A 23,583-nucleotide genomic window follows, 5' to 3' on the forward strand; every position below is an offset into this window, starting at 1 on the left:
CAGCAAGCACGCATTTTCGTGATTGATGGCCCGCGAAAGCTCGCGTCAGTCTTCAAATCAACTTCAATTTCTTATTTTCAGGCTCAAGCTTCCCCTCAACTTTCCCCTCTTGTCCTACCCCTCCTATCTCTTCAAGTTCAACTTAACCGCCGTCTCTACGATTCTAGAATAGCAATTTGATCAATTTCATGCCACAACACCTTCTCATACGAAGAGAGAGATCTCGCATTATTTGCTTCTTTCTAATACCACTCATTTATTCTTTTTCCAGGAGCGCAGAGCCGCTATCTAAAAGGTTCCCGTCGTACCATTGGTATTTATTTACATGACTTCAACTTTAACAATTTCAACAGCTCGACCCATTCTCTACCAATTCACTTATAGCTCGATCTGCGAATGATCCTTAGACAAAACGACGATTGAACTCTTGTTAGATACTTCAATTTAAACCTTCTACTAAACCTCGCACTCTCTCCAAAGTGAGCAATCCACATCCTTCCCACACGTTACCTCCAACCTCTACTCTTCTTATCAATTTATTCTTCTATATTTAATAAATTCAGCCTCTCAGAATAGAGGTGTTGCTCTCCGCCTTCATTTATGACCATAACTAACCATCTTCCTATAGTTCGCGAGTCTCGAATTCTTCGTTGGCTATCACAGCTACCACTTCCGTCGCCAAACCTTTCCTCATGTCCAACAGCGAACTTCGATCACCTTAATACAAAAATGGAGGACGATGACCCCTGGTCATGGTCGACTGACAGGATAGTTCAAGAGTTTTGCACCGACCAACGATCTTGGGAACTTCGCGCAGCCTCTACTCGTACACCGGACCCTGTGTTTTTAGAGAAAGCTTTTCGGGAGAATGAAATCACGGGAGATATCCTTCTAATTGAAATTGATGATAAGAGTCTACGGGAAGATCTTCAGATAACCAAACTTGGCTGGCGGTCTTTCATTCGATATGGCATAGAGCAACTTCGCGAACGAAGCGCGAAATATAAGGTCTGGTTGGATAAAGAACGTGCTTCTGCTTTGGTTGCAGAGAGATACAGTAATAGCTTACCAAGTGTATCTTCTCGTCCCGATTTCAATTTCACCATCAATTCGACTGTGCCCATTCACATGCCATCTGGTATTTCCGGCGTGCCAAATATCCCTAGTTTGCAACCTCTGAGACTATTTACAGAAAATGAGATTGAAGGGCCAAATTCCAATTCGAGCCAAGGTTTCGAGAATGTGTCTATTTCCGAAGGAAACAATAACAAGCAACAGAAGCTAGATGATAACACTCACGGCGCAAATCGAGATGGCCCATTGGAACCTAACCATTCTAACACTCTTTTCCTGACGCCCCCTCTTCCCCCTCCGCATTCAGAAGATGAATGTGCGCGCAAACAAATTCTCCTCGAAACTTCATTGCATGCTTCCAACGAGGTGCAACCTACCAAGACGCGCAAGCGCATTGCCCCAACCCTCATTACAACGGCCATCGATCAAACAAGAGATCGCAGAATACCCACCGAAGCTGACACTGTTCGCATATTCCTCCACTCACAACTCGATCAGGGCTATTTGGGTAATTCGCGCATGTCTGTAGACGATGTTTTCTATGGCAAAGTTGCGGCAGGTGAGCAAATTCTGTCTGGTGAAATGGCTCTTGAATTTCAAGAACGAAGTTCAATCTCATTTGGCCGTCGTTTATATGTTCATGGCTTGATGAAACATTTTCTTCGTGTTAGCCCGGAACTTTTCAAGCGAAATAACAAGACCTTAATGGCTATTAAACCATATCGCTTGCAACTTGCCCCAAACCCTTCATTCACTTTATATCGCTCTGGTTTGAATACTACCGAAATCACCCGACAAGCCTTGGCATCATGGCCCGAGATCGATCCGGAAGCATACCCCATTAGATCTTCGAATGCCGGGAAATCAACCTTTGACTTTGATTCGAATGCGGAAGTTGATCTCTTGGCGAATGCGTATGAGAAACCCGGTGCTCTGAGTAAATACAATATGCTCAAGAATGATGATGAAGAGTTACCTTTGTACGGTGAATCTGGTTCAGAGAATGGTTTTGACACCGAAACTTGGGAGGCTATAGATGAAGAGGCTAAAGAGAGAGCTGCATATATCGAGAAGGAGAAACAAAAGAATAAGTTTCTAACCTCGCAAGAAGTAGAAGCGGCTGTTGATGCAGGTATCGCAGATCTTGTTTCTCAGTGGCAAGAAATAAAGCTCCCCAAACGTCGTCAAAAAGCATTCAGACTTTGGACGAAATCACGTAAGACAGGGTCAAAGCATGCAGACATTCTGAAGGCTCAGCAAGACTTAAGACACCTTGTTGACAGACGCATCCCCAAACTTCGGGAAAATATCATACTTGGCCAGTGGTCAAATGCGCACCAGGTATTTTACCAAACCCGTGTCATGGAGGCTACAATTTTCGATCGAGAGGATTTGATCTACACGATCGCTCTTCTTCAGAAGAAGTCGCCACCTCCAAGATTGGCAGCAGATATCCCTGTCAAACCAAAGAAGACTAACATTTCCGGTAACGAGAGTGACTCTGGAGAATCAATACATAGTGAGTCTTCTGCTGTCGAAAGTGTGCACGATGTTGGCGATTTTATTGTGGAGGAACTTGACCTCGCCGATGACGAAGAAGATGTGACCATGTCCGATGATAGTCTCCCAGAAGCTTCAATGACACCATCTCGACGAACAGCTCAACCAAAATCTAAAGCATCTGTCCAGAGTGATTACGTCAGTGAAGAAGACCATCACATGACTTCGGTATTTGATGAGGAGGAACTCGAATCACCCGAACCAATAGAGCACTCCCCGTCTGATCAAATCAAGAGTGAGCCGAAAGTTCCGCTATCAACATGCACGCCTAGAAAAAATCGTGTTGAAATTGACTTGGTAACACCAGAGAGCAATCGAGTATCAAAGTTGAACTTGAATCACAAATCTTCAAGTCTTGTCAACCCAATCGTTCTTTCGTCCGAATCTGATCGAGAACGCTTTTCCGAGAGACCTGTTTTAGATCTAAACAACCTTCCATCACTCACAACACCGGCAGCAGTCTCTCGATTTGAATATGCGACTTGGGAGGATTCTAAGGACCGAGACCGACTCATCATTACAGTTGTAGACAAGCTGCCAAATCAAATGCAGAAATCACTCTTAGAGCTTATTGCGACCATGGATGACGAGACAAAATTAAGAGCTCGTGTAGAAGAATCTATAGAACCTGGTCACAAAACAAAGGGCTTGGACGAGCAGTCGGGCAAGGCATTATTGACTCTTATTAGACTATTCTGGATTTTTATTGATTGCAAGTTTCATCTCGCGGATGACGGATGGATGCTCTTCGCTGCCAATTCAATCACTAGCGATAATTTTAACTCCCTCGGTCATTTCTATCGCCTTTGCAAATCATTACAAGATTACTTCAACCCGAAAATACGTCTGAAGTTTCCTATGTCGAAATTCTCCTCGGCGGTTGCAATGACATCTGGCGACGATGAAGATGAGGATGGCGAACCTCAAGGTCCAGTCAAGAGAAAACGTGAATCTGTTAGGTAAGCTACTATAATTCGTATGGAATACAGGTTGTTCATGACTAACAGACGACAGTAGTACAAGTGATAGTGAGTTTTCTGAAAGAGAAGATGACTCTCCAAGCAAAAAGAAAAGAAAGTTCTTTGAGGATGCAAATGCTCGGAACTTGCGAGAGCAAGATAGAGCACGAGTAACTGCACAAGAAGAGCGTAAGAAACAACTTCGAGCTAGATTGAGAGAATCCGATGGTGTTGGAGATGTGGCACTAGATCGCCATATTGTCAATGAAGGTAAATACAACTATCAAGGTTACATTTACGTCGATGAAGATATCGGCAAGCGCATAAAACCTCATCAATTGGAAGGTGTAAGATTTATTTGGAATCAAATCACTGCAGATGGGGAGGCAACACAAGGCTGCCTTCTAGCACACACAATGGGACTTGGGAAAACCATGCAGACGTGAGTATGGCCAATTCTCTCCCGCAATATATGACTAACAATTTGATAGTATTACTATACTAGTCACACTAGCTCAAGCAGCATCTTCAATAGATGAGTCCATTTCGTCACAAGTTCCGGAAAGTCTTCGTGTGTCAAAAACAATCATCCTTTGTCCTCCTGGGCTGATTGCCAATTGGGTGGATGAAATTCTTACTTGGTCCCCAGATGACATCCTTGGGGACTTGAGACCGGTCGATTCAGCGTCTGACCTTGGAAGCAGATTTTGCACTATTGATGATTGGTTCGAAGAGGGAGGAATTTTGCTCATAGGATACGATATGTTCCGCAGATTTATTGCTCCACCGAAGTCAAAGCCAGATAAGCCTATGACACCTTCTCTCATCAAGAAGTTTGAGCGGGCCAAAACTAAACTTCTTGAAGGTCCAAACATTGTCGTAGCCGATGAAGCGCACAAGATGAAGAATTATACTTCTGCTTTGAACATGGCTGCTACTCAGTTCAGAACCAAAACCCGCATTGCATTGACTGGGTCACCTCTTGCCAACAATGTAGAGGAATACCATACGATGGTTGAGTGGGTTGCACCTAATTATCTTGGTCCGAAGATTGAGTTTCGAAAGAAATACAAAGAACCAATCGAGCAAGGGCTATTTGCTGATAGTACTCGAAGCGAGAAGTTCCGAAGCCAAAAAATGCTTGAGATATTGAAGGCCGATTTGTCCTTGAAAGTACATCGTGCAGATACATCAGTCCTTCGGGACGATTTGCCACCGAAAAAGGAATTCACCATCAATGTTTCCCTCACTGAACTACAGAAGCAAGCATATATCACGTATGTGCGCTCAATGTCTTCACAGAAACCTTCTCGAACAAAGTCTGGAGAGCTCAAGCAAACAACTGTGTGGTCATATATCAATATACTGACCCTGCTTTGCAATCACCCCTATTGTTTCAAGGCAAAATTGGATGCGCGAAGCAACGAGTTGCAAGGAAATTCTCAGGCCAATCCCCAAACTACTACTACATCTCGCACTCGAAAGGGCAAGCTAATGGAACCTCAGGATGTGACAGATCTTGAGAATGATCCAGAAGCCTGGAAACTTGGGGTCTCAGAAGATTTAATTTCGGCAGAAGCAAAGGTTTTTAGGTCTGTAATAGGGACTATTACAAACCCAGAACTTTCAAACAAAGTCCGGATCCTTTGCCAAATACTTGATGCTTCCAGAGCGGTGGGTGATAAAGTTTTGGTGTTCTCTCAAACACTTGTAACTCTTGACTTTCTCGAAATTATGTGCAGTGATCAAGGGAGAAAATATGCAAGGCTCGATGGCAAAACTGCTATGAACAAACGCCAGGCACTTGTCAAAGATTTCAACTCCAACGATTTAGAACTCTATCTGATTTCAACTACTGCTGGTGGCTTGGGCTTGAATTTATATGGTGCTAATAGGGTGGTCATTTTTGACTTCAAGTACAACCCAATTAACGAAGAGCAAGCAATTGGCAGAGCATATCGTATTGGACAGAAGAAACACGTGTTTGTTTACCGTTTGATGGCCGCTGGTACTTTCGAAGGCAGTATCCAGAATAAAGCAGTGTTCAAAACGCAACTTGCTTCTAGAGTCGTTGATAAGAAGAATCCACTGTCATGGGCCCAGAAAGGCTTGGGAGAAATTCTCTTCGAACCAAGAGAAATCCCACAAGAAGATCTTTCAGAATTTGAAGGAATAGACAGCGTCGTCCTTGACACTATTTTGAGTCTCGAAGAAAACAAGGGGGCAATTTTGAAGATTATCCAATCTGACGATTTTGAAAAAGACGATGATTATAAAATGACACCCGAAGAGAAAAAAGAGGTTCAGCAAGAAGTTGCAGAAGAACAACTGAAGCGCTCTGATCCTAGAGCTTACGAATTACTTATGCGAAAGAAACAACGAGTCGCGATTAGTGCCGCAAATCAACAAGTTCAACAGAGACAGCCCCAAATGTCTTCCACTGTCAAGAGCGAAATGATAATTGGTAACAAGCTTAAGGAGAATCCGGAAAACAGAAACGGCAATTCGGACGTAGAAGAGATATCAGCAGGACTTTTTGTAAGACACAGTTTCAATAATTATTTCATTTAGATCGCAGAAAGCTAATGTTTCATAGGCACGGCGAGGTTTTTTTAGGCAGCTTAAGAAAATTGTCAGGAGTACTGATCCACTCAAAAATGAGGACATAATTCGGCAAAGACATGAACATGTTAGGATGGAAATCCAAACGTTTTATGATGGTAGGCATGAATGGACCGATAATTTTCAAAGAATGGTTTACCAAAGGGCTTGCGCATTCATTCGCGAAAGACCTGTTATTGCTCAACAACTTTTTTCTTCAGAATTAGGTGCTGATGAATTTTTGGGACAAGTTGCATCTTGGTGGGACAAACGCTCAGAGCCAAGATCGGCCAATGAGCGACAAGTTCAAATTTCAGTCTCATCTGATAAGCCCCAAGAGCTTCAGACTTCGGTTTCTCTGACCCAGAATGGCAACGGACAGGTCGCAGTTAATGACGACAAGATTGAGTCTGTGGCTTCTAGACAATCTGGCTCTTTGGATTTGGCCAGAGGAGCAAGAATGGTGGAAGAGAGGGCTGATGCTGATGCTTCATACAGTCCGGTTGAGCCAGCAATTTCTCACGCAGCCGCTTCCTCTGTCCAACAACAGCCTCTTGCATCTAGCACGCCATTTAAGGAACCCAATACATTGATTTCAGAGGGCGGTATGAAACCCGCAAAAAGCAATGATACTCCCGACTGCCCATCCGTCCCAGAAATCGTACCCGAAGAGCAACATTCTCTATCACAAAATTCCACAGGAGATATCCCCAACCACAGGCCCATTAGCTCATTTGCCGAGGTAATACTACACCCTGTTGTACCTTCTGCTTTGATTACGAATCCAGTGGGTGAGGATAGGATATCACAATTTGCGGAGAATCAGTATATTGGAGCAGTGCCCTTGAACAATTCGGTTGTGGCTACAGTCAACACCAATGTCAAAGTGGACAAAACTGACAAACCTGATGATTCTCTCTCAACCACTTCATCATCAAGTGACGAAGTGCCATCAATATCTTCTCCCAAAAAGGGTCTTCTTCAAAGAATATTCGGATAATAATTGTGCCCAAAACTAACATACTTAACTACAGACCGGAATGTTCCGAGCCATGAATCAACAGCCGCAATCACTGAGGACTCCTGTGGTAACCTCCAAGAAGAAGAAGAAACATCGGGGAACAATGAATTCTGAAGACTCAGAAGTAATGCGACAGATTCAACAACGACGGTTAGCTCGAAGAGAAATCAATCATACTACTAGCCCTTTCCAATCCAAAAAGTCTTCTACTAGATCCTCGTAAGGTGTTTCATTGACACAGCCAGCGTCACATTCACGACCTCGAAGATATTACACACTAAAAATACCAATTTACTTTCCAGTTTCCTTTTCTTTTCTTTTCGATACCCGATGTACAACAACAAATAACATCACCAACAGCTCTTTAACAATTTGAGCGAATGAAACAATCAGCAAACACGAGGGGCGCATTATATTTTTAGGGGCTCTGGAGTTGGAGGAATGAAGCGACAACTCTGAACTTTACTGGGAATTGAGGGTCAATTATCTTTTTTCTTCGTTATGATACCACATTGTTATTTTTTGCGATATGAGGGAGGGTACTGGCAGACATTTACAAGGAGGTTGATTCGATATCAATGACTGGGGTGTGAATGGAGATGCATATTGTTTTCTCACAAATTTTCTTCATTTTTGATTGCTTTTGCTCTTGCTCAATACGAGGATACGAATGAACATAGAAAATTCATGCATGGCTGCGCAAATAGAGCTTTGGAAGTTTGCATGGGTTAGGGTAAATAGGGGAAGGGGTATGTAGATAATGAGGGGTGGAAGAATGATGGTGGTGGATACATAACCTGACCTGATCCTAATTTTCATCGAACATACACTGATAGCATTTCAATTGATGAGAAATTTATGAGATGAGATGCAAATAATGAAATAAGTGTAAACACGTGTCTATATATTGGAAATCTGTGAGATTGAACGACGAAATGTATTTCTTGTGAGACTTTATATACATGTCTTTAGGGTAAATAGTGATGCTTTCTATACTTCTAAGTTCTGGTCGGTATATCTACAGGGTAAGAGTGGTTGGTAGGTGGTAATGGTGTGTTGTGCGTTGTAAGCTGTGGACTCGAATACTCATCGTGGTATGAGATGTAAAGGAGAAGAACATGGGTTGATAAAATAACGAATAGTAGATGATCTATCGAGAGATATTTGAGGGGAATTCAGATATAAGTGAGGCGTGTTCGTGCATGCTACATTACATTGCTACACGGAGTGCGAGACACTGCCATCGCAACGAATAGCTCCTGTGCAGAGTTTGGGGAAAGATAGATTTGATATCTGCGAGCTTCGAAAGCGACATGTAAGGTCTGACAGGGGATCGTTTTGCTAGTGATTTGTATTGCGAGCGCAGGAGCATCTTGGGGTGTTTTGATTGGGCATGAAAGGATGTAAGATCTTGAAATATGTATGTAGTCGTGAGGATTTGAGGATGGGGGATGTGTATAACTTTGAAAGCGATTGGGTTTATTCAAATACATTTGGATGAATGACTGTGCTGTTGCTGGTTTCGTGATCCACATCCCTTTTGTTTATATTTTTTTCTTATACATCTAGTTGTGATGTTAAGAGTTGTGATGCGTAGGTATTGAAGGGCGGGCAGGAAGGTAAACAGTCCTGTGGCCGCGCCTCCGAGATTTTAAAAGATCTTAAGGAGGAATATGAGGAGGTCGTGGGTAATAAGGAAATGTTGTAACGATTGGTAAAGTGAACATCTTTTCTTGTATTCAAAGCTTTTGAAAGTCCGTTGTTGGATTGATAATTGAAAATTGATTCGAAGGTATTTAATAATAACGCCTAGATTTAACGAATGACTAGGTGTATGAACGAGAATTAGAATGAGAGAATGAGTGAGTAGATAAGTGGGAAGATGGAGGTATCTTCTTGTTTATCTCTCTATCTATATCCATATATATATTCTAGAGACTCTAGCTGGGAGTATGGTAATAATAAAACCCTTCAAAGAAAAGGCGATACTCGTTGTTAAGAAAACTTAATTTTCTCGGTAATTTTAGTTCCTCTCCTTAGTATTGTTCTTGAGGCTTATCATTGTTCGCGTTGCCATGAAAAATATAAACGAAGGGAATGGATATGAGAATTTCTTTGATAACGACGTCAAACTGATTGGCCAGAAGATAAATCGTTTTTCTAGAAGTTCTAGAGCTTATGAAAGAGGGATCTGGAAGGTTTTGGGGGTCACTTAAAAAAAGTAGTGCGCTTTTCTTTCTCCAAGATTCGTCTGAGCTAGACCTTCTAAGTCCTAGAAATATCGGTGCTACTATTGTTGAAGTTCTCATGAAAGACTGGTTTGTTCTAGAGGTTCGGAGTCATCTGATAGAAGAAAGTTGTGGTGAACAGTAAAAGAGAACGATCACGGCAAGGCAGTGATTCCAAGGCTCCTAAGAGATATGACAGAGACTGGTCGATCTCGGAGCGAATAAAAGTGCGCTAAAATTGCTTTAAGAGTGGAAGGCTATCAAGAGAAATCGTGTGCCGTCTCGCAGAAACAGATGGACCAAGTATTGAGAAGAAGCTGCAACGATGAAATTCCCTAATCGTCAAAGAAAGAAACAAGCCGGCTGTGAAAACCCCGTGGTCCAGAACGACATACCTAATACCTAGTCATTGAGAATCAATTGCCTCCTTTCATTTCAGCCATGAAAGTCTATCCCATCATCAAGTCCTGAAAATCGATGTTTACAACCTCGCTCTTTCCTCGACCGTCTCTCCGCCAACTTGCCCATTTAATTCCATACTAATGCCCCTACTAATCCAATCACTAATCGCCATATTCGTGATCATGGGATTAACTCCGCTCGCACTTGGGAATACACTTGCATCACTAACGTACAAATTTTCCACGCCCCAAACCTTTCCCTTGGGATCTACAACTCCATTTTCCGGGCGTGTACTCATGCGTGAAGTACCCATTTGATGCGCAGATGCAAATTGGGAGGCTGGAGGCTTTGTGTTGATGGTAGAGAGTGTTGTGAGCCAAGTCTGGAAGGCGGGGTCGGAAGAAAAGTCAATTGAATTGGTGGAAAGAGAAGACGGAGTACGAATGAAAGGCTCAATGCCCTGAGTCGTGATGTGTATTTCTCTTGCGCCGCTTACGTAGCAGATTTTTGCCAAAGCAAGGACGCCTTGCAGAATGTGACCTCTGTCAAAATCGCTCGGGGTATATGAGATTCGTGGAAGGCCGGTCTTGGCATCGGGATATACAAGCCCACTATCGCGGTCTCGAGCGATGGAGATGAAAACGTTCATGTGGCGGTAGAAGAGGGATTTGAATTTATAGTCAAATCCGGTTGGGTAGTTGAGAGTGGGAAGGCAGAGGGATGGCATCATACAGGTTGCTTCGAGCTTGACACCATGGCCGTGCGAATCGAGGTTTTCGAAAGAGCTGCATACGCTTGTGAGGATGCCACCTGGTGGAAGGCTTGTTAGCAGGAAGTTTAAGAGAAAATAATATAAGATCCGAGCGACATACCTTCCCATGGTTTCACATCCTCGGGGAATACTGCACCGACCATACTGACTGGGTGAAGATACAAGTTCCTTCCAATTTGTGGATTCTGTTAATTTATGTTAGTAGGCTGTTAGTATGATAAAAAGAACAAGAACTTACTGTGAGACCACTATTTTTCAATATAACAGGAGTCCAAAGCGTGCCAGTCGAGATGATAACTTTCTTCGCCTTGACAATGACTTCTCGAACTGTTTTATCAGATAGAGGACCATCGACACCACCCTGACTATTCCTCGAAGTCCAAACTCCTTTCACTCCAACTGCCTTTTTCTCATCCGATTCGTCAAAAATAACATGATCGACTTTAAATCCTTCAATAAACTCCGCACCAGCCTTCGCGGCATCTGGTAGCCAGGACACAACTGGCCCTGCTTCTGTGAAGATCCACATCCATTTGAGCAATGTCCACAATAATGTTCATGTCCTCCCGTGTTCTGTGGAACAGGCTTCGCATTAAATCCCAACTTTCTCGAACCCTCCAATAACACCTGGTTCCCATGATTTTGCCTTACATGTTCCGCACTAACACCCATTCTCTCACAAACTCTATCCAAACAGTCCTGAAAATCCGTCGAGCCAAAAAATTTCAATCCTCTATCCTCAGCCCATTCTTTCCTCACAAAATCTTGTGTTTGTAAACTTGCGCTCCAATTGATAGTTCCTCCACCTCCCCAATTACTTCCCGCCACAATCGACATGCTGGAATCATCATTCATAATCACCCCTCCATTTTCGAACAGGTGAATACCCGAAGTCGCTTCGGACATTGGTAATTGTGAGGGAGGATAATAATATGACTTCTCCACCACCACAACCTTATGTCCATCTTCCGCTAAATTCTTGGCACAAACTGCACCTCCGCATCCACTTCCCACAATGACAACATCTGTCTCAATAATCCACGGTTCCTCGCCTGCCGAAAACTGAAGAAACTCGTACTCGTAATGAGGACCCGGTTTATAATGATCGGGAACTTTGGCAAAACCCGTGACTCGATCGAAATTCGGTGATGTTTTCAGCCAAATGTGTTTACCTAACACAGACATTGTTTTGGCAATGGCGCGAAGGGGAAAGAAGTATGAATTGCGCCAGTTAGCAAGGATTGATTCACGGATGTTGATTGGGTGAGACTGTAAGGGCGAGGCGTAGCCTGTGAGCATTAATGAGCCGAGGCGGGTATTGAGAGTGGTGAGAATGAAACCAAGGACTTTTCGAGCATCCTCACGAGCATATATGGTTAAAGTACGAAGAAGGATGTCTTGAAAGGCTGGAATGTCGGACGGCTTTTCATTGAGGTATGCTTCTAATGCTTCCGTTGACGGTGGCGATGAGATTGTCGTTCGCATATGAGCTACAGCATCACTGTACTGTTCATCGGGAACTGAGAGTTGACTGAATGGATCATTTGTGACCGAAGATTTATGTATTGAAGGAATTACAGTATCCATGATTGCCATTAATGTACTCCATTGCAATTCTGTGAAGTATTGATCTTCAGGAGGGTCAGGTAATGGAGCAACAATTGGTGCAATGATATCAACCATATTCGAGGTCATTGTGGAAGATTTCAAATTTCAAGATAGAGAGTGTCAAGTATATAAAATAAAGAAATGAGCGACAGGATATGTTCATGTATATCGATATAGATATAGATATAAAGATTGATGATAACTTGAGCTCCAGTTCAACTGTGCTTTTCTTCACATGAAGTCTGAAGTTCAATAGATTGTTCTGATCGGAACTTTGTCTTCCGTGCACCGTGTACCGAGGCTGGCAAGGGATGTTGTGAAAGAGCCCCAGATAGGTGGTAGTATTCTATGGTGTTTAGGTAAATAATGTAACTTTGAAGGATCAATTGCAATTAGGATAACATTATGAGAGAGAGCGTAAAAGAAAAAGAAGATGATGGCATCTCTTTAAGAACATCGATACTTCCAATTTGCTATCCTATCCTAACAAAGCTGATCTCCCGGGACGTTTATTGCTCCGCTGCCAAGATTGCGGGATGATCACGTGTCGCGGTACTTGACCCCTTGGCATGAAACGACTTTCAAGGATCACGAAACAGAGAATGAGAGATTCGGATACACGGAGTGTGGAAACTTTCCGTCGGGACGAATGCTGGACAGCCTGTGGGGAATCAATATCGGGAATCACAGGTAGAGTCGGCATTATGTTCGTCCGTCTGGGAAAACCAGTAGCTATCAAGAGCTGGTGAACAATGTCCCAAGGACTGCTCTGAAGATCGTGTTCGATTTGCCTGGAACAATCAATAACATTGCTCTGCGGATTTGTATGTCTCAACCTCATTCTTCTCCAAATCGGCGTCCAGTCGCGGTCGAATGAGAATCTGCATCGCCGACCATCCTCATAGCAATAAGTTCGTCAATGAGTCCTCAAGCAGTGCTATTAGCATCAGCCCTTGCGAGCGAGTCTATCTGATACTGCTTATGAGTTTCCGCCCAACTACCGGATCTTAGATGGGTCTGATCATATTACTTTCGCGGGTTATTCGAAACCCTGTAGCTTTAATCCTGAAAAGGAAATTTTCAACGGCCACTCACATCGATCCACTCTGTTCGACTGCTGCAGCTTCTCGACAAGTAACATGAGGAGTCAGTGACGGGAATGAGAAATGTTTGATCGCATTGCTAGTGAGGTTGCATATCAAATTGAGACGTATCTCATGCAAACAAGGCTACTTGAAGATTGTCGTTGCTCCCTTTTGAATACGGAGACTGGACAATGTAGTATCGAATCCCAGTTGAGATTCTTTGGAGCAGCTTTTTGATGGTCTATTTCAGGTCCCATATTGAAAAGCTCTGTAGATGGTGTAGTGTTCCTTCCCATGTGACATCTTTCAATTCTTCATCATGAACTGAAAGTTGAATCATCTGTAAGAGCAGCAGTAAATACCATCAGAGGTTTATCTCATTTATCAATGATAGTTCAGAGATTGAAATTCCTATAGACCATTGCAAAACAATCCTTTGTGACATACAGCTATCCTATACAAGATCATTTTACTCGGTCACTCTCTGGTTGACTATAGTACAGTAATTTCCCCTCGCCTCTGGCCTGTACTATATCAATCCAATTCACAACAAAATTCTCGGCCCAGCGTGTGCGTCTAGCACAGCGGTAGAGGTTCAAGATTGCACAAGTTGCTTCATACTAGGTTCAAGACGATCCCAGATAGCGAGAGACCTTTCGCGGATTGTGGCGGCCGGCGTTTTTTTGTTTCTTTGTTCTATCCGTTTTTAGGACTTCTTATCATGGTCGTGTTGAGTTTCTTGTTGCTCGCGGGAGATTTTTTGAGAGTTTTGATGGGGTGCTTGAAAAAGGTGGTGAGGCGACGACAGTGAATGTTGTTGTTGGAAGTGAAGTGAGGATATATTGTGGGGCTGGTTGTTGACCTTGAAACGGCATACCTACTTTGACCCACACAACTAATCAGCATCTCAACTTGGGTAGATATATCAATACTATTAAACTGACTTACGCGATGATTCTGCACTTGAATTGGGCTCCACACTTGATATACGTGTACAAAAAATGCAAGTGATTGCAAGTAATGGTCGAAAATTTAGAAACCATTATCGTCGTCCCATACTACCAAGATCTCAATTCGCAACCATATTCTCTCAAGACCTTGAAGTTATATAAAATCTAAATGGAATGATCGGTTTTCTTTAAACCCAACATCCTGTAAATCATTTAAATAAATATCCAAGGGAATTCAATTCTACAAGAGGTCATACACAAACACTCTTGCGATCACCATCATCAACACATGTTAGACCTCAGGTATTAGATGAACCAACTCTCAAGCTTTGTTGCAAATCTCAGGTCAGGTAGTTAGTTACCTGTCATTATTCCTTCATTTGGGTTTTGATATCTTCCCCTGGGCCAAATTGTTCAGAGTTTTGTAGGTAAATCTGAAATTAGGAAATGGGAAATGTGTTTAGAAGGCTGAGCTTATGACTTATGACTGACTGCACGAATTCTTCACAAGAACGTGGATCGATGGATTTTTGTACTTCCCTTTGACAGTGTATACACCATAAAATTCCTTGTGAAACGTAGATAGCATAGCGATGAAGTCATGATTGTCGCCTGCAGAGCTTCTTGCAGAAATAATATTCAGACCCAACAATGTTACTCACTATTGAGCCGTGTGGGAAGGGGTTACGCCAATTTAATACCAAACAACGCAACCATAACTCCATTTGTATTAATCCCATTGTCAGTCCAACCCCTTCATCTTGCTTCATTCGACATTCATCAATCAATCCTCCTGCCTCGTTCGACCAGCCTCTCACCTAGCCGTCATTTCCGCGCCATAAACGCCGGCGCTGCCCACACCTAGACCCGTAGAGGACAATACACCCCATGTAAGAGCTGCAATTTCCCAATCTTCATCTTCATCATAATCACCTTCAGCTAGGTTCGTAGTAGTAGTAGCCGTTGGTACATATGCGGCATCTTGTGAAGATCTATTGGATTTCCTAGGACGGCCTCGGCGACGAATTGGAGAGGGCGTGTCACTTCTGTGGGTCGATCAGCTATCAAATATCTTAAAAGCCTGGGCGTGAAAACTTACAGTTTAGAAATACCCTCTGCTTCCTCCTTAACCTTTACTCCTGCTTTAACTTTCTTCATCCAAGGGATGACCACTCGTAGAATCTCGATGCCATCCAATCCTCTCACAGCAGCCCATGTCCCAAGACTTAACCCGGAAAGAATAACATCATATCCGACAGATGCTACAGCAGGGTGGTCTGATATTGCACCGAAAACTCTTTCCACAGCTGTAAATGCACGATTTGTGTTTGATCGATAGACCTTTTCGAGCGGATGAAGTAGACTATGGCGGTAATAGTGATTCTCAGGTGTATTGTATAGTAAAGCCAATCCAGTGGTTCTAACATGAAGAATCGAGGATATAATGGAGAGGCTGCGAAATATTTTCGTGTATGAAGAATGAGCTTCATGTGGGTGATCGTACGTAGTTCCCCAATGCTCAGGTATAATGTAGGGAAGCAATAATGGTGCGAATGGAAGTGAAACCGATAAGAGCGCTACTGTCCCAAATGAAGATGTATTTGCCGCAAAAGGTGTCAAGAACAAGGCACCATAGCCAGAAATAAGCGAGGCAATGTAGAAACCAGGGCTCGGTAGCCAGTTATGAGCTCTTTGTGGAACGATCTTCTCGAACCATAATCTAGATTATGAGAGTCAGCACGTGTTCTAATCACAGTAAAAAAAGAACTCACTTGTGCACACTCCCGAAAACTCTTCTCGTATCAGTCAAGACATCCACGTTCTCTGGCAATGGAACGGGAGTCAACAGAATAGCCACGAACCACAGATTTTGAGCAAATGATACATTAACAAGCTGTCCCAGGAGAATGAATGCCCATAGGTTAGAGATATTTCTTCGACGTCCTTCGATAGCTACATAGGTACTAAATGAATTCATAGCAAAATTGGCTTGCTGGCCCCACCAAAAGTATCTTGTATTTTCGGCGACTATCTCAAGATTATCACGGTAGAAAGGTGTATCGTTAAGCCATCTGATGATTTCGAACCGACCTGGATGTTGACCCAATCGAAAAGCACCTTTATCACCAAAAAGACTGTTCTTATCGTGAGTATGTTTCATGCCATATAGTTAACTCCCTCTGGAAGCTTTGCAATAACAGACCTATCAGGCAGCTCAACGCCTCTCTCAAGAGCCCAAACTCTATAGCTTAAACTCGCCCCACTCACACCGAACCATCCAGCGGTGATCAGACCCAATAAAGCCAAACTGATGAATATTCTAACATGATTACGCCTTAAAGGCTGACGATGTCTCGTGGCAGATGACGGTGGGAGTGCCAGGTATGAACGATAAATGGTGCGAGAGACGAGAGCTGTTAGACACGACGTCAAGAGTATGTGTCCTCCTAGCTGTAAAGCTGGAAGGAGGCTGTAGGTATATATTAGTATTCCCGTTTATAGGTTGTCAAACAGTCTGATGATTTGATGCAACGAAACATGGGAACATGAATTTGAATATGGTAGTACCTTGGATCCTGATCGATTTCGATCGGCGCCATCTTTACACACACACTTTTTCTCAAGTCAAATCAATGCAAAACAATATCGAATATCAATGCCAAAAAATAACAGATTCATAAGTCATTAAAATACCAACTGAAGAAGTTGGATGTGATTCTTAGATATCGATGTTGTTAGTTGGCTTTGACACGTGAGAGCACTAGAAGTAGTGGGAAGGGGTCCATTAGTTTCCGCGTCATGCAAGCTTAGCCTAACCATTTCTAGCTTTGTTCAGCCTTGTGTCAAGGCTTCGCTGAACTTCGTCGCGATACATTTCTTCTTAAGAATAGAATGTCTTACAATTAATTTTCACCACTCAATTCCATCTGCAAAGCTTCTCATTCTTTTTTCATGAGCCCGATATTTAGTATGACAATCTTCTAGCTTAAACCTTAATCCCTAGCCAGATTCGTTTGCACGCGCTGCACAATCTTCCCAAAAACGCCCTGCGGTTCTACTTGATAGCACTTCTTCCACAATCCCTTGGGCACTCTGTTTGCAAAATTAAGCTCTAGCTGTGAGAGATTATCAGAGGATCCTATAATTCTACCGAATTCTCAACAGGCTCTTCTGCCTATAGACGCGCCGCGAAGCTTTGAAGGATTCCGAGATCGTGGGGTTTGGTATCTACAGGTCCCGCAATCGACATTGAAAAGATGTATCATTTAGCAAAGGGATTGTATCGATATGCCACTAGTAAAGAAGGTTAGTTTCGGCCATTCCATTGCTTATATATTTTCAATTTCCTACAATTCAGCTCTTACTTGTACACCAATGCGAGCTTAGGTGTTCAAAGGTGGATTTCGTTGAAAGCCGGGCCTTAATTGATAGCAAATATGAATCGCACAAATCCTCCTGTCCTTCTCGTTTCCACTGATTTTATGGATTCCTCCTATCATTAAAACTACATCTAATCTATCTCTTCGCTTTCGCAGACTAACATACCACAGAATACTCCGTTCTCCTCCTCGGTCTTGACAATGCTGGAAAAACTACTCTCCACACCCAAATCAAATCACTATATTCCCGCACAACCCCGCTCCCGCCGATCCCTCACAGCTAAAAACAGTACCCACCGTCGGTCAAAATGTCTCCACCATCGACCTTCCAGATATGTATCTGAAGATTTGGGATATAGGAGGTCAACATTCTCTTCGAAAACTATGGCAATCTTACTACACCAGTTGTCACGCCATTGTCTTTATAATAGACAGTACTGACATCGGGTCTGGGGATCTCACTGATTTGGACTCTGATACCGGGGATAAAGACGTAGGGAGATTGGAGGAGTGTAAATTGGTACTAGAAGATGTGTTGAAAAGTGTGGAGACTGAAGGAGTGCCAGTGCTGGTTTTAGCGAATAAACAAGACAGGGAGGATTGTGTGGAAGTTGTGAGGATCAAAGAGGGTTTGGTGAAGAGGGTTTTTGAGGGGGAGGGAGGCGGTGCAATTAGAGACAGTCGGGTTTTACCGATTAGTGCGTTGGGTGGAACAGGGGTTAGGGAGGCTGTAGAGTGGGTGAGAAGTAGAGTTGTTTGGAATAGGGAGGGGAGACCTCCTGTTATGCGGTAGTCGGGGATGGCGGAGGAGTCAGTATTAAGAGATCTAAGGTCAACATGGGGTGGGACCTTCACGCAATTTTGGGGAAGACGCAAGGAGATGTGAGAGAGGAGTTAGTGAGCTTTGTGCTTCTATTGCTTTCCATGATTCTATCCCTCATCTGCAACTTCGAGATTGTGAGCATCCAGGTGTATCTGACTTTCTTGGACAAGAGGCGGACAGAGAAGACAAAGACCCTCGCGGATTCTTTGAAAAATGGCCCAGATTTAATGAATCACTTTCGGGTAACATACTAGACGAGGGGGCGGCAAGCGAATTACATTTTGATATCAAATTAAGGATAGGCAAGGAGTTTAGCGGGCGTTTACTTGTAGCTAACGAACAGAAGAAGTAGAAGATAGAAAACGGGAGAAAGAAAGAGGCGCGTCCTATCTTAAAACGCACCAACGGCGATAGATTTCAGGATATTATAATTAAGTATCAATACTGCCAATATTTATAAGCGTCTGTGATTTTCAATGAGTTTTCAGACAGTTATGAGTCTTGACTCGTGCATCACATGGACATTTATCCACCACGCCTGAGACAGTCTCATCTCTCCAACTCACTTACTAGCTACTTTCTCGGATACCCTTAAACACCTCTTCCCCTGAACCTCAAAATTCGTGATTACAAATCCAAAGTCCCAAGTTCTAATACTCACCGCCATGGTCTGATCCTATCTTATCCAATCTACTGAAAAACTCTTGAACAATCATACTCGCTTCTGGTGATAATCCCATACACGATGCCGAGGTTCTGATCAGCTCAAATTTCAAAAAAATCAAAAAAATCTGATACCAGTACTCACACATTTCCATTCCATCGCATCCTCTCCGTTCCAGTTACATGTCAGGAGATCATCGAATGGTATCAACGCCACTTCTCACCGCTTAACATCCGACCCTCCTTTCCTTCCGCTCTCTTCCCACTCACCCTTTCCTACCTTTCCCAACTTGAGCCATCTAACCTACAATCTCAACATCATCCAAAACCACGTCCAAATCCCAAATAATCAACACAACCCTCAAACTCATTTCCACAATCACAATACTCATCTCATTATCCTCCCCCGACCATCCGCCCATCCTAGATATCCTTTCGAATATCCTTTCTTTTCCGCTCCGCTCCCATCCACCCATCCACAATTCAAACAGCCGTGTGCCAAGCTACTTCCCCTATTCCCCTCTTTACATATTACACCATACCTCTGAACACCGACTCCGACACCAAACAAGATCATCCAAATCTATATCCATACCCAAACCCAAACCAATCCATACCCCTCCCTAAGTTCCAACCGGACCAAAAAGTTCGACCCAAACCCAATCCCAATCCCCAAACCCAATCCTAAACACCTACCCAACTCCTCCATCCAAACCTCAAACCTCAGACCCCGACTCCGCGATCTTCCCCTCCCCCTCCCCGTCCTAAACCCCCAAACAAACACACACACACACATCCACATCCACATCCACATCTCCATCCAACCCCAAGTCCAAGTCCAAGTCCACGTCCAAGCACAATCCCAGATCCGAGTCCAAGCGCACACACCACACCGTACCGCACCGTCCTAGAGCGGAATCTTCCCACCTCATCTCTCACTGCTCAGAACATTCTAGAATTTATCACCAGGATATCTATCACTAAGCATTTCCCAGATCGCATTGACCATTCGGCTCTGATAGAATTAAGCATTCAATAGTCGGTAGGAATTAGTCTGCCGCTTGGGAGAGCCGATAACTATCGTAGGTGAGGACATTGACATATAAACAACACGCGAACTTTGATTCACTTCCATTAGTATCCTATCACCCAATCAGAATGCAACAGTGTAGAACATGAAATCTTTGAATCTTCAAACTTTCATTGTAGCAAAGTCATGATATCTAATCTAACCCTACAAGAACCACACGGCCAGCAATTCAATCCTTATATTTCTCTCATCTTCTCCCATCATTTCAAAACACCCCGTCCATCCCATTCCATCATACCTGGAATATTCCCATTCCTCGATCTTCAATCATCAATCCCATTCCCGTAAGTCCATGACCGTGATCATATCATTCCCAATACGCCATCCATTAGAATAATGGATCCATTCCATCAAACACCTAATCTTCCATCATTCGCCAATATCAAAGTCTAAATGATATATACGCGTCCCATTGTATTGCATCAACCAAAAAACCCCACGCTAAAGCAACTGCAAACGCAAAAAAAGCAAAAAAGACAATTAGTCTAAAATGTAACATGTATGAAGATCTTTGCCAAAAACAAAATCCCCCATCAAAAAATCAAAAGATAAACAAGCAATAGTATATTGCTCTGGCACAAGGGCCTATTTAAAGCCGATCGAAAAGTAAGCTGGATCTTTGGGTATTCAACGCGATGGAAGCAGGCGATAGCAACGCTAAATTCGACTCGCAGTAAGCTTTAAATTGTTGAAGACATGCCTGTCAATGTTGATTGGAAATTATGTGTATATTCATACATCTTTCTCTCAAATAGGCCGTTTATTATCGTAATTGTGGTATCAAGAAAGAAGGGAATTCGTAGAATTCGTAAACGTTCAAGTGTATATGTAATGTTCCAAGTTTCGTCTAAAAGGTGCTCCAGTGCCAATCTCTTGGGACACTTGCTGGAAGACTCTCGGGTGGACCTTTCAATTGTTGGCCGATGAGGTTGTCGACAACTCTACCTCTGGCACAATTAACGACTGGAGTGGTGGGAGTTCTGGGTTCGTCTTGAGAGCTTTCGCTGTTGGATCGACTGGATCGTGCAATAGACCAGCTTCTATACTCATGCCAGCAGTGTTCGCAGGAGCGACTTTGAGTGCCCTTTGGGTGGTAGTTGGCGTCTTGATCAAGAGGAATTGAATAACCAGAGTGTTGATCGCAGAAAATGTTTCCACAGCGCCGACAGTGATGCCGCCTTGTAAAGTAGGTGAAGTATTTTGTGCAAGTAGTTTCATCGCAGATAGAGGATTCGGCATCAGGCTATTGAACCATAGAGTTAGCATCCCATTTTTATAGATATTAAAAAGTAAATAACTGAAAGATAATTGGCAGATAAGGTGGATAGATATTTTTGTTTGAAGCACGCGACCCAGCCAAGCGATGAGGAATGGTTTGCATGGCGGCTAGGGATCCATTGCGAATTTCTAGCACGTAATATCCCTCAAGGTATTGCAATATTTGTTTGCACAAGTTACAAATACCCCGAACACCCCAAGACTTCTTGAATGCAAAAAAGTAAGAAAGTCCAAAAAGGTAAAGCTCGTTCATGATCTTTCCTTTTTTTTCTTTTGCTTTACTTCGAACAGAATGGGAACACTTTTGCTAACATACCTTCCAGTGATTTTTTGTTGGCAATGCGGTTACCTTTCCAAGGCCCTCGACACTCCATTCAGATTCAGTTATTGCGCCCAATCCGAATTTTCCGCTATCTCCAGTCGATCTTCTAGTCAACGTTGTTGCGCTCTCCAAGTCATCAAAGCTGCTATGCATACTTTGTGGTGGGGTAAGTGGTGATGGCTTCATCATTCTCCTGGGCGGATCTGTTGGTCTCAAAACCGCTGGCACATACAATGGTGACTTGGGTGGTCGCAACTGTCTAGTGTGCGCTGGTAGATAATTTGGAAGTCCATTTCTTGGTGAAGTGGGAGAAGCATTGTTTGGAGTTGGCGGAGTGGTATTTGTCGGAGAGATTTGTTGACTGTTGTAGAGAGTATATTGAGAGGGGGAAGCCGTGAATTGTTGAACCGGCATTGCGAAATCTGTAGACATCACTCTCGATTTCTCTGATGTGAAGTCGTAAGTGGTAGTAGGAGGAGGGTAGGAAGTCTGTCGATTTGTTTCGAAGAACATGGAATTTCACTCTCACTTTCTGATATGAGAGTTGAGGATTGGTGAAATGTTGCTCTTCTCTGACTCTTATCGGTGAAAGCGACCCAAGGTAACAGCGACCGAACGGCGGCGATATTGTTGTGCGCCTCCTAAAGATAGAAGCAAGTAGGTTGACGATGCGGTTATCGTAGGCCTTACTATTATTATAAAGCCTTCTTCTGCAAGTTCTTATCGAACCAACTTCCAAATTCGATTATTGAGAGATGAAATTTGGACGATTAATAACCACAATTATATTCTATTGATCGTTTATCAATAGAATATGAATGTAATGGGTGAATGAATGATTATTTATTATGATGTATGTTATTATAACTGTATGACTTCGGGTGTCTTGTAGAGAGGAAGGGAAGGGAAAATAATTGAAGATCGTGTAGAATGGGGAAGTAGTAGGAATTCGGTTTTCTTTAATCTCTTGGTAGCGTTGTAGTATTGTGGCGGGTGTATTGGATGATTGATAGTTCTCGCTTCGACCAATTGGTTCTTTATGAGTCGATGTGAGAGATAACAATGCAAATGCAAATGCAAATGCAATCCAATCCAATCTTCTTTCAAAGATCCTTGTAAAGCTTTTCTAATCTCCCACACAATGGAACTTGGGGAACTAAACTCTTCGAATCCGATGTCTTACAAAAGTAAGATAGATAAGAAAGATACGATAGGATAGGATGGGATGGTCGTATATGTCGATGTTGTACCTCGTTATACAGGAGGATGGAAGATTGAAGGTGGGTAAGAAGTTAAAATGTAGGTAAGACTTGAAGTAGTTGATTGGTAAGAAGTAGAAGGTAGAAGTAGAGATGGAGATGGAGATATAGATGGAGATATAGACAGAGATATAGATGTTGAAGTAGATGTTGAAGTAGGGGCAAGAAGTACAAGTAACTTGGAAGAAAGGGTTGAAGTCTTTCTAAGTTTCCAATTGCTTTACTTTTGAATGAAGAAGGTATTTCGATGCTGATTGTTGAGATGAGACGAGATGCGAGTATTGAGGAGAGGGGGGGCAATTTGATATGTATACTCCGTACGCACATTGAACAGACAGAGTGGAGGGGGGTGGATAATGGAAAAGTGGATTGAAGCTAAGATATGGGATGCTGGAGTAAAAGTTCGAATGTCTAACGATGTATCCTCGACTCTCTACTTTTTTACCTTTGCTTTCTTAACTACCCGACAACTACTCCGTACTCGAGTAATTAACACGTGCGTTACATG

At 43.0% G+C, this 23,583-nt stretch overlaps 5 protein-coding genes across 5 annotated transcripts; 2 read left to right on the top strand and 3 right to left on the bottom strand.

The window, feature by feature from the left end:
• Positions 1–729: 729 nt before the first annotated feature.
• Bfra_004822 (putative snf2 family helicase atpase protein) lies at positions 730–7,438 on the top strand (the record flags this gene model as incomplete). Its single annotated transcript, XM_037335215.1, has 5 exons — positions 730–3,593; positions 3,649–4,035; positions 4,085–6,131; positions 6,190–7,140; positions 7,229–7,438. 5 exons carry the CDS (start codon positions 730–732, stop codon positions 7,436–7,438), a joined length of 6,459 nt encoding a protein of 2,152 aa, XP_037192310.1.
• A 2,486-nt stretch (positions 7,439–9,924) lies between these two features.
• Positions 9,925–12,312, bottom strand: Bfra_004823 (putative long chain fatty alcohol protein; the record flags this gene model as incomplete). Its single annotated transcript, XM_037335216.1, has 4 exons — positions 9,925–10,655; positions 10,718–10,802; positions 10,856–11,124; positions 11,145–12,312. The coding sequence occupies 4 exons, from the start codon at positions 12,310–12,312 to the stop codon at positions 9,925–9,927; spliced, it is 2,253 nt and encodes a 750-aa protein (XP_037192311.1).
• Positions 12,313–15,074: 2,762 nt separating this feature from the next.
• Bfra_004824 (putative tetratricopeptide repeat protein 1 protein) lies at positions 15,075–16,860 on the bottom strand (the record flags this gene model as incomplete). The annotated part of the gene is made up of 5 exons (XM_037335217.1): positions 15,075–15,306; positions 15,360–15,980; positions 16,033–16,395; positions 16,464–16,730; positions 16,829–16,860. 5 exons carry the CDS (start codon positions 16,858–16,860, stop codon positions 15,075–15,077), a joined length of 1,515 nt encoding a protein of 504 aa, XP_037192312.1.
• A 657-nt stretch (positions 16,861–17,517) lies between these two features.
• Positions 17,518–18,433, top strand: Bfra_004825 (putative adp-ribosylation factor family protein; the record flags this gene model as incomplete). Its single annotated transcript, XM_037335218.1, has 2 exons — positions 17,518–17,566; positions 17,931–18,433. The coding sequence occupies 2 exons, from the start codon at positions 17,518–17,520 to the stop codon at positions 18,431–18,433; spliced, it is 552 nt and encodes a 183-aa protein (XP_037192313.1).
• Positions 18,434–21,063: 2,630 nt separating this feature from the next.
• On the bottom strand, positions 21,064–22,329 carry Bfra_004827 (putative fyve domain protein; the record flags this gene model as incomplete). The annotated part of the gene is made up of 2 exons (XM_037335219.1): positions 21,064–21,459; positions 21,811–22,329. 2 exons carry the CDS (start codon positions 22,327–22,329, stop codon positions 21,064–21,066), a joined length of 915 nt encoding a protein of 304 aa, XP_037192314.1.
• Between the last annotated feature and the right edge of the window lie 1,254 nt (positions 22,330–23,583).

This window comes from Botrytis fragariae (assembly GCF_013461495.1).
Source record: "Botrytis fragariae strain BVB16 chromosome Unknown tig00000054, whole genome shotgun sequence".
Classification (NCBI taxonomy): Eukaryota; Fungi; Ascomycota; class Leotiomycetes; order Helotiales; family Sclerotiniaceae; genus Botrytis; species Botrytis fragariae.